The sequence below is a fragment of the Triticum urartu genome, chromosome 4A (assembly GCF_056163025.1).
Source record: "Triticum urartu cultivar PI428250 chromosome 4A, HENAU_Tu73, whole genome shotgun sequence".
NCBI classification, from domain to species: Eukaryota; Viridiplantae; Streptophyta; class Magnoliopsida; order Poales; family Poaceae; genus Triticum; species Triticum urartu.
In genome coordinates this window covers 41,755,834-41,766,873 of record NC_141876.1, presented here as the reverse complement: position 1 = coordinate 41,766,873, position 11,040 = coordinate 41,755,834, and the positions used below count along the sequence as shown (strand labels likewise).

Below are 11,040 nucleotides of genomic sequence, written 5' to 3'. Positions count from 1 at the left end.
TGAACGTCTCCAGTTAATATACATGCACTTGGTCATCTTTTTTACATGTACTAACATCAGCTCATTCGAAGTTGTTCGTGTGCCTGTAAAACAAATCAGTTCAAATCTCAAGAGAAGTAAGCTCAAAATAAAAAATACAGATGTTCAAAGCCAAGATGTTTGCATATGTTTTGTTGAATTGAGTTCCTTCCTAAAAAAGCACTAAATATGTTTGCACATCTTTTCAGTACAAACTTTTAAAAAAGTTTCTTTCTGAACTTCTCAAAATTAATATAATGAACTTGATTATCTTTTTAACATGTACATATATCAACTTCGTTGGAGATTGTGAGTACCTATACTACAACAGTTCATTGACAAAAAATATATCAGTTCAATACATACTTGGAAAAAAATTCAATACCGAGTGTTCTTTGCCTAGATAGTGCCTATAAGAAATTAAATCATGCATTTCCATAAAAATATGTACTAATAAATCAGAACTCGTGCATTTCCATAAAATTTTGTAAGTTTCATGTGTGTGCTGCTACAAATCTGAAATATTTTTCCAATCATATTAGTACTGATGCAATCACCTAAAAAAGTTCAAAAAAATGTGTAAGTTTAGTGTGTGTGCTTCTACAAATCCAAATTTCTTGTCCAATCATTCTAGTACTGATGAAGATCGAGTTAACTAAAATAATGTAGTCAATTCCTGAGACCCTTACTAGTCCCTCCATATATTTGGACCTTTGCCTCGTCAGTACAACATCACACTCCTTAGCCGGTCATGAGAAAAAAGCTGCGTACAGGTCACGCTGTGCTCCATCCTCGATCCAGCTCTGTCATCTCCCTCTCATCCTCTCTCTCTGCTCTGCGTGTGTGTGTGTGTGTGTGTGTGCAGGGAGTGGGAGGAGATAGAGCAGGGGAGTGGGAGGCCCTTCCATGGCGAATTCATAGGCATCTTCCTTGGAGATTGTGAGCTCTCTCGATTATTGCTTAAGGATTTATGTTGTTGGTCTATCCACTGTTTAGTTCAGTGGACAGAATATTACCTTAGTTCAAAAGTGCCAAAGAGTTTAGTTCAGAGTAGACTAAATGTCCATATTGTAGATAATATTTGCATTGTCTTAAATTTCAAGAAACAAGCTTCAGTACAAGAAAAATGGGGCAGTCACTTCATCCATATCCAAACCCCCATTGACGTGTGGCGACAGGAAACATTTCCAGGTTGTTTTCTTTCTATCTTTGCTTAGCACAAAATTGTGCAAATGCCTAGCAGAAATAGAACTTATCCGTATACATGGGTAGGTTCATGAAAAAATGTAGTAGTAGTAGTTCAGTGAAAGGATTCACATCAGTTCAAACATTTTTGAATGTTCAGTAAAAGTTCAAATAGACTAGAGGCTTTCACCTCATTCCAAAAGCCTAAACCAACATTACAATGATAGGATAAAAATTAGTTCAAAAAAATGTTGGAGGTTTGTCGGAATGACAGAAATACATCAGTTCAATTTTTCTGTAGCATCGCTTTTATTGCTAAATGTTTTAGTCACTTGTTTTCTTGATGCCATCAGGTATTTGCTTAAATACTGCGGTCTTGTGCCGCTGGTACTAGTGTGGATGGGTAGCAAGTTCAACTGCCAATCAACACACCACTACTAGGAAAAGGGCTATAGATGGAATTGACACTAATGGCGCACCAGACATGTGGTGCGCCATTACTATATACTAATGGCGCACCATGTGTTGGTGCGCCATTAGTGTGCAAATACTAATGGCGCACCACATCCACGGTGCGCCATTAGTAATTTTTTTTCAAAACTACTAATGGCGCACCGTGGGAGTGGTGCGCCATTACTAGTTGTGCGCCATTAGTATTTTTTTTAATTTTTTCAAAACTAGTAATGGCGCACCGTGGGAGTGGTGCACCATTACTAGTTGAACTAGTAATGGCACACCATGCCACGGTGCGCCATTAGTAACTTGGCCCAAACATTCACCCGAATGCACCCCCCCGGTGGACCGCCTTTTCAGTTTCAAAAAAAATAAAAGAAAATGATAGAAATGTCAAAAAAATAAAAGAAAATAAGATTCCCATGTGATATGTGGTCTAGTTGTTAGCAAAATTTACAAACATGAATTTTCGACTTTTTTGCAAAATCTCTCGAGAATTTGTAAAAATGGGCATAACTTTTGCGTACGAAATCGGATGAAAAAGTTTTTTATATGAAAAATCATCTACTCGAAAAGTTACATCCAAATTTAATCGGGGGAACCCCGTTAAACATTTTCAAAATCCTCAAAAACCTAACAGAAAAAAAGATACGGGGCTTTTAAGATCTGGAGAGGCAAAAAAATTCAAAAAATATTCAAACTTACTAATGGCGCACCTGCCCATTGTGTGCCATTAGTATCTTCCCGCCTTCAAAATTCAAAATAAGTCAAAAAAATAAATAAAAAAGTTACTAATGGCGCACCTGCCCATGGTGCGTCATTAGTATCTTCCCGCCTTCAAAATTCAAAATAAATCAAAAAAATAAAAAAAGTTAGTAATGGCGCACCTGCCCATGGTGCGACATTACTATGTCGTATATATGGCTGGGCGTGGTCCTCTCCTCCTTACCTCTTCATTCTTCTCCTCCACGTCACCTCTCCTCCACTCCATCTCCTCCTCTCCTCCACTCCATCTTCCCTTCTCTCCTCCACCATACTACCCTCCTCGTCTCCAGCGACCTCCTCCTCCTCTCCGGCGACCTCCTCCTCCTCTCCGGCGACCTCCTCCTCTCTCCTCTCCTCTCCTCCCCTCCCCTCCCCTCACGGTTTCTCCTCCCTCCTCTCCGGTGAGCTCCTCATCCCTCCTCTCCGGTGAGCTCCTCCTCCCTCCTATCCTCCCATTCCCTCATGGTTTCTCCTTCCTCCTCTCCGATGCTTCGGTGAACTCCTCTCCGGCGACCTCCTCCTCCTCTCCGGCGATGTAGGAGAGCGCCTCTCCGGTGACCTCCTCCCCCTCCTCCTCTCCGGCGAACTCCTCTCCGGCAAAAGAACACGGCAAAATAACGTACAAGATCCAAAAACAGGAACAAAATTTGAAATAATATCGTGCCAAAAAACAAGAAAAAAAACAATCAAAAAATGGGCAAAAAAATCACTATCTAGATCCAAATTCAAAATTCAAAAATAGCAATGGCGCACGGTGGGGGTTAGACGGTGCGCCACTACTATTTTCCCGCCTTCAAAATTCAAAAATACTAATGGCGCACCGTGGCCTATACTAATGGCGCACCAGCGGCCTATACTAATGGCGCACCGTGGCCTATACTAATGGCGCACCAGTGGTGCGCCATTAGTATACCAGATACTAATGGCGCACCGGTGCGCCATTAGTAAAAAATACTAGTGGCGTGATACTAATGGCGCACCAGTGATGCGCCATTAGTAGGCAAAACTGATGCGCCATTAGTAGCCCTTTTCCTAGTAGTGCACAGTTCAGGCATGTTGTCTGAGTCCCACACGTTCCTAGAAGTTGTTTGGCGATTGGAAATCTAGCAGTAGCAAACTCTTGTTTTCACTGTTTATGATCACCTCAATTTATAAATTAAGTTCTTTTCATAGGAGTGCTTGTAATAAATTAGTTTGGTTTTACTTATGTTCCTTGAATTTGTAGTACCCTGATAGATTTGGTAGTGACATGAGCTTCCTCTCCACCACTCCAGGATATGCAGCGCTATCCTAGTCCAGCCCCATGGCGTATGTTAACTTAGTTGTTATAGCAAAAACAGTACAAAACTCGTTTTAATTTTATTTCTGAACTTATGATGTTACTGTACATTAACTTGGTTGTTTTTTTACATGAACTACTAAATTGTGGAGTTGCATTTTGTTTCTTCATTACATACATGATTGAATGTAATCAATGGAACATATGTCGAATCTCCAAGATAGATTTCATATTTATTTTCTTGCCAGTAGCAAATCTTTCCGTGGATCAGTACAACTTCTGTACGACCTTTTGTTCACAAATATTTTAGTACTGTTTCTACATGAATCTATTTAGTACTTTGTACAGCAAGTGTGGTCCATTTGTAAAATTATGTGAATGAGTAGCATAAATAAATAAAATATGAAAAAAGGCATCCTTCACTCTTGCAGTCTTGAAGGTAATTAAGTGCCTTTAGAAATTCTAACAATCCATCCCAGGCTAAGCAAAACAGTACATGTTAGTTTTTTTAAAAAGAATCTAGTATAAGTTGATCAACATTTTAATTCTTTTCACTATATATGCACTTCATTATAGTCAACCATTGGTTAATTTGTCAGCTGCAAGTGAATAATGATCTTGCATTGTTGAGAAACACGTACCAGAATGTGGTTCAGAAACAAAAGTAAGTTAAAGATAGGGGGTGTGGTCACTGAAACCTGATGGTGCACTCACGTTATTAACTGAAATGTTCACTATTTGTATACCACTATTGCATTGTGATATCTATCTAACTAGGCCTAAGGTTCTTAAGGGTGTCATGATTTGTTCAACATATTCTCTGTTTATTCTATTTTAATGTCTGCAGTACATTCCAACTTGGCGTGATTCACATCATTGTTAGCACCATGTTCGCTGGCAAGACCACTTCGCTTCTCTGCCGGCACCGACAGGTACTCACCCCGTCCCATCTCTTGTTTACTGCTTCATTTTGTGTTGCTAAAATACAGAAAAAACAAGTGAGTTCAAATTGTAAAAAAAGAAGAAGCTAGATGTTTAAAAAAAATCAGAAGCCGTTTTAGTGAATCTATATTGAAAATTAACTCATGTTTTAGTGAACCAGAATTGGTTTGTACTTTTTGCTTGATGCGTGTCCATGAGCAGTTCAAAACGTGTACTTGTTCCCTGCTTTGCTATAACACTTGTTAGATTGCTATCCAAAAAATGTCATGTATTCCTAAATTTGCTGCTGGTGTAGCAGCCCAGTATATATTTTATCATCAGTTCATAAAGGAAAGATGAATCAGTGCAATGTGCGTGTAAAAAAAATCAGTTTTATATTGTACGGTAGTTCGCTGTATAGAAAATTTGTAATAGTTTGGCTAGAATAAAGTTCGCATAGTTCAGACTTGCAAGGTAGAATGTTCAATGAGAGAAAACCATCAGTTTAAATATATATGCAGGAGGTTGAGAGCATAAAAAAAATGTGATTTTTTTGATGCGTTTAATTTTTCAGCTGTAAGAGAGAAGAATTTATCTCTTGTCTATCTTGCTTCTCAGGAAAATTGGGCAGGGAGTCAAGAAGCCGGGAAAAAATGTGTTGCTGCACAAGCACCTATAGTTCCCGGTGGTCGCCTTGGCCGCACTTGGCCATGAGCTTGTCCACCATGGTGACTGGCAGCCGTCCAAGTGGAACACGGACATTAGTCCAAGCAGAATTTGGGACGGCTTCTGGGCAACTGCAGGTTAGAAAGTTCAACATCTGATAGGAATTCAGTGCAGAGAAATGTAGTTTAGAAATTCATCTTCTGTTCTCCCAACCCCCCAAAGTTTTTCTTCTAAAGCTTGAAGCGAATGGTCTAAGAAGTGTTATAAGAAATTGTTTTGGTTCCGTATATACATTCCATATGAGAAGATGCATCATGCTGAAAAGCTTGGTTCGGTGTGTGGCCTAGAGTAGCATGAGACTCTAATGTTCTCTCAACATATTCAGAGTTTAACTAATTCAGTGCAAGTTTTGCTTATGAAAACTGATATTTTCTGCATGTACTAATCCATTTCAACTGTGGGTGTGTTTAAAAAAGAATTCAACATGTACTGAAAAATGCCTTCAAAAAACGAAGAGTAAATAACATCAGTGGGTTCTAGTACCTAAATTACAAAAGTTCACTAACAAAAAAATATTAGTAAAATATAGTGCTTCAACTAGAAGATCACTCATGCTATTTGCTTCATAGTTTCTCTGTTGTTTCAACTTTTATTTTAATCTTTTCATTTGTAAATTCTGCATCTTTCTTTGTTTACAAATTATAGGCATGATACTTGTACTGGGACTAGAGTACAAGTATTACTTCCAGGCAATTTCAAAATAAAACCCGAAGAAAATTCTTTGTCCATGTGGCAAATAACTTGTTGCTGCACTTCAACAATCAGTTTTCCTGTAAGCATAGCAACGAGGTGGCATCCTCGCTGCGTGCCTCTGCCGAGGAGGATGTAGTAGCGGGGTTGAACTCCCCATTCGTATCTCCTCTCTCTTATCTCTCACCAACAAAAATTGATTGCTAATTTGATTTCTTGTAATGAACTATGATTTTCCATTGATGCAGAGAAGGTGATTGATTGTTCATATGCCCAATGAGAACTGGCATTTTTTCTTAAGGTTTGATGTTACACTATGGCTAAAGTGTTTTAGCTGTTACAAGTTGAAAACTCCACAACAACCTGTGAATGCAAGTTTCAATTTTGGTTGGGATAGTGGTGTGGGTAGACTTGTATTTCCCGTGATTGTAGAAGCATCTAGGGAAGTAACACAGTATTTATGTGAATTGTTGTCCGTTCCATGTGCATGTTCGATAAGTTCAAATTTTAATTTTAGATTTTTGACAAGATATAATAATAGGATTGCATTGTATAGATACATAAGTTCAGTACAGAGATGGTGATTCAGTTCATCTTTTGTATGCACAAGTTCATATTTTGTACGCTTTTCAGTTCATCTACTTCTGATGGTGAGTCCGATTTCCTTTGTGTTTCCATCTTCATATAATAGAAACAAGTGCTTGTGGTTATGCTTCAGAATGAGCACCGTACTTTCACTTGGTTAACATAAAACAGGATGCATCGTGGATGTGCTCATCATAAAACAGGATGAAGTTTATGCTGCGTACACCTTTGCCTCTCCGTTGCTTCACTCTAAAAACACGTGTATGTGTGGCTATTTATTGCTTCTTGCTACTACTATTTTTGTAAATGATTTTGCGTGTGCACTCCAGGAGTGTTTTTTGTTTCTGTGGGTCAGCTGCTCAACAATCTTGTACCGCCCAGTACATGTATTACTACTGGGAAGGTTCAAAAATCGGAACTCCACAAGTTCAACATGGTATATGACATGAAGGAGATCATCGAGAGGGCGCGTCGCGGCGTCATGGGCTACATCAAGCACACACTCACCCTCTTCACCAGTTTCGCCATTTTCCTCATCATGTCCTCATCATCGGGGTAAGCACCCTAGCCACCTTGGCTGACTACTCATCCTCCACCCATGGTTGCTAAAATTCGATTTATTTTTATATGATGTGATCCATTGAGATGGCTGACGGTGTTGTGTTCCATTGCAGCTCAAGAACGCATGCACCAAGTCCAAGGACAAGAAGAAGAGGAAGAGGAGGTCCTGAGAGTGTCATCTTTGCATCATAGATAACATCACCTCCGCCGCTAGTGGCACCACCACTGCTAAGTACAGTATGTAGTACATAGGAATTAAGCTGGTGCAGTAACTTGGTGCCATGCCACCCTTGTTAATTCAGACTCATGGGAACCTGCTGTGAGTTTGCTTCTGATGAAGCTTTTGCAGACATCGTGTGTGTTCCGGATATCTTTAGTTCATGTTAGATAATCGAAACCTGAGACGATTTGGTTTGGTTTGCCAAGAACATGGCTACACTTCTTTGTGGTTGATCTAGTCTCATCGGTTATAACATTGTGACGTGTCTCATTTCTTTTGCACTATATGCCAGTTTCCTCTACGTAAGTCCAACACATGTTTGGTGTAGCGTTTCTGTCTTGGTAGGTGGTGTGGAGCAGGGCCTGCCCGATTGTGATTGAGCAAGAGTAACTGAACTAAAATTTTCTACCGTTTCTGCACTTTTTAATGTTTGAACTACTGTTTCCATCAAAATGTTTGATCTAGTCTCATCGGTTGTATGTTCAAACACGAAGTCTCAGATAAGTTTGGGAAAAAGCTCAAACAAAATAAAAAACCCATGAAAATTTAAATGGTAAAAGTTGAAGTCGCAAAACGCGAGAAGTCCAAAACATCGTAGCAAAAAAATTGAGTTAAAAAAACACAAAACATTTTCTTTTCAAAAAATAGCATTCATTTCAATGATAATGATATAATCCACACAAGTTCGAGGACTATGAAAACCGTAAACCATTGAAAAGTTGCAAGGAAAATCCATACCAAAAAAAGTGAAGTCTAGTATGCGAAAACACCCTCAGTACAAACCCATACGGGCATCAGTTCAAGTACTTTTTTCAGAACCATTCAAAATTACTCTATGAAAAAATACCTCCTCTGTACAAACACACACATAGATTAGTACGAGTGCCGCCGCGAGCGCCGCCGTTGTTGCTCGCGCCCCAAATGTTGTAGCTTAGACGACTTCAGAATGTTTATCGTGTGTGCTCTACCGTCGTGTGCTAGTCCAAGAATTACTATCATCTCATAAGTCCATGTATTACTACAATGGGAGTTCAAAAGAAAACCCTATAACACGCACCATGCCCCGGCACCATGCTTGGGACGCGAAAAAAGCTCAAGCGGAAAGAAAACCCTATATGAAAATTCAAATGATAAATGTTTAGGTCGTAAAATGAGAGAAGTCCAAAACACCGTTGCAAATAAATATTTTCTTTTTGAAAAAAATGTCATTCAGTTCAACTATATAAATCATGCAAGTTCGGGGACAATGATACCATAGATCGTTGGAAAGTACGAGGAAAATCTTACGGAAAAAACAGAGTAAAGTCTAGTATATGAAAACCGCTCAGTACAAACCCAAAAATTGGAGATCAGTTTGAGTCATCTATTTTCAGAAGAATTTAAAATTAATCTATGATAAATAGGAGTACTATAGAAGAAGAGAGAGGGAAATCAGCTGCAACAAACAAGCACCCCTTCATGGATTACAAATATCCAACATAGTGCCATTTCGTGATAACATGATAAGCCTGCTAGAAGAAACCTTCAAAGACAAAATGGATTGGCATCTAGAAAACTAATGTGCAAGATGAAAGGAACATGATTTATAAAGTGCTAAATAGTACACCCCTCTTCACTCATCCATGTATTTACAAGCGTGTGGTCGAAAATAAGCACGAGATGGCACAATAGTTCCTAATTTTTCCTACCCTAATCAAAAGAATTTAGGCCTAACTATAGCTAAGCTGGTACTCCATTATTGATCCCAATCAAGAGGGACTGAAGATCGAGCAGTAGTAACTCACATAATCTCATCAAGAGTCAAAAAGAGAATTGAAAAGAAGTTTAACTCATGATCAAATGGTTGTTCGTACGTCCGTAGTACCCCGTCCCGAATGCATCTTTGGTTTTGCTCAGAGTCAGAGACTCAGAGCCAGAGCGTGCCGGCGTCCTTGAGTATGGGCATGAGCTCTCCGGAGATGTGCACGGCCGTGAGCCGATCGATCCCGCCAAGGTTCCTCCCACCAACGAACACCGCCAGCAGCGCGACAACGGCCTTGCCTCCAGCGTTCCCGGCCACCGCTGCAGCGAGCTCGGCCTCCTCGGTGACCTCGTGCATGGCGGGGTTCACCCCGAGCCCCTGCAACAGCTGCTTCACCACGTGGCTGAGGTAGCACCCGCGCCTCCCCACCACCAGCACCAGGCTCTCTGCCACCGCCCTCCTCACCACCTCCCCGCCGTCGCCCCTCGCCGCCATGTCGGCGAGCCGCGAGCCCGCCCTCCTGGCCGGCCACGCCCTCGGCCTGCTCGGACTGCTGCAGGCACGCCGGCAGCCGGCCGGCGCTGTAGGGGATCGCCTGGTACATCTCGATCGGCCGAGCGACGTACGACGTGATCGAGCTCTTCTCTTTTCCGCTCGGTTCGCCGTTGCTGCGCCAAGTCCCCTGCTGCCATGGACGCGTGCTTCTCTGCTTCCCCTGCATTCTCTCATGCTCCCATCGCCGCCTGCGTGTGGACTTGTACCGCCACTCTACCGCGTGTGCGCAAGGGCCGCAATGCAAGAGGCGCCCTGCTCCTTCCGCTTCTCGCCCACGCCATGTCGTGCGCGCTCTTGTAGAGAAAAATAGCTCAGAGTTCAATGAGATGAAAATCATCAGTACAACCGTCTGAAACCATCAGTTCAAGTAGGGTAACAGAATAATATTCTGTTACGCATAACAGAATAGCCTAGATGTATATATATACTAGTGTTCTGTCCTCTACAGCATTCACTTATAGCTATGTCTTCTTGTTGAATCTTTTGAACTAAGTGAATGTGATCGGATCCTAACCTCTCTATGCTTTCTATCTCAAACTCTATCTGTCCAAATCATATGCATTCTCTTGAAACTGTCGAATGTCTTCTCTGCGTCCTTGTCAGCAGAAGATACAGAGACAAACATTAAGTCCATTTTCAATGCTAATTCCTTCACTTGAAACCCGGAGAAGTAGGAACGACCACCCGACAATCCAGACGTGTGTGGGAACGTGGAACAACCTTCGATATGTTGCATGATGGCCACATGTTCTTCAGATGTGAATCGTCGGGGGCACCTGTGTAATAACACTGTGCCGTCCCTGTCCCTATAAATACACGCCTCACCACAGTCATTATCCTTTCTTCCACTCTCGCACAAACCCTAGCGCCACCGCTAGCCCTCGACGACACCGGCGACGAAGCGCTTAGCTGCCGCGACCTCTCCGACGCCGTCTTCACGCCGGCCGCGGACATCGTCTTCTCCGCCGCCGCCGTAGGTGTCCTCCGTCGCCAAGTTAGGGCACGGACGATCGAACTGCTCGGCCTCCTCTTCCACTCCGTCTAGCAGTTCTTCGTGTGGTAAATAAAACTTCCTTTTTACGGCCCCTTTGATCCTATAGATTCATCACTTTCTGCCACAAGAAGTTTCTATTCACACAAGTTGGATCTATTTCATACTGCATCTCATAATATGCCTAGTATGTTCACTTATGCTTCACAAAGTAGTTAGATTCCTCACTTGTACTGATCCGTGGATTCGTACAAATCTGGAACCAACTCTTTATCTATGAGTGAATGCCTTTGCATGATGAGGTCAATGTCTTCTAAACTGATTTATCTTCAAAATCTTCTGAGAATGCA

The 11,040-nt window shown here is 41.4% G+C and overlaps 1 protein-coding gene across 1 annotated transcript; it reads right to left on the bottom strand.

The window, feature by feature from the left end:
- Positions 1-9,309: 9,309 nt before the first annotated feature.
- LOC125553481 (monothiol glutaredoxin-S9-like) lies at positions 9,310-9,866 on the bottom strand. The gene has a single exon (XM_087519531.1). The coding sequence runs from the start codon at positions 9,637-9,639 to the stop codon at positions 9,310-9,312; it is 330 nt and encodes a 109-aa protein (XP_087375657.1). The 5' UTR covers positions 9,640-9,866.
- Between the last annotated feature and the right edge of the window lie 1,174 nt (positions 9,867-11,040).

Excerpts from the sequence above, each read along its gene's own strand:
- LOC125553481 (XM_087519531.1), bottom strand. The coding sequence starts at position 9,639 with ATGGCGGCGAGGGGCGACGGCGGGGAGGTGGTGAGGAGGGCGGTGGCA.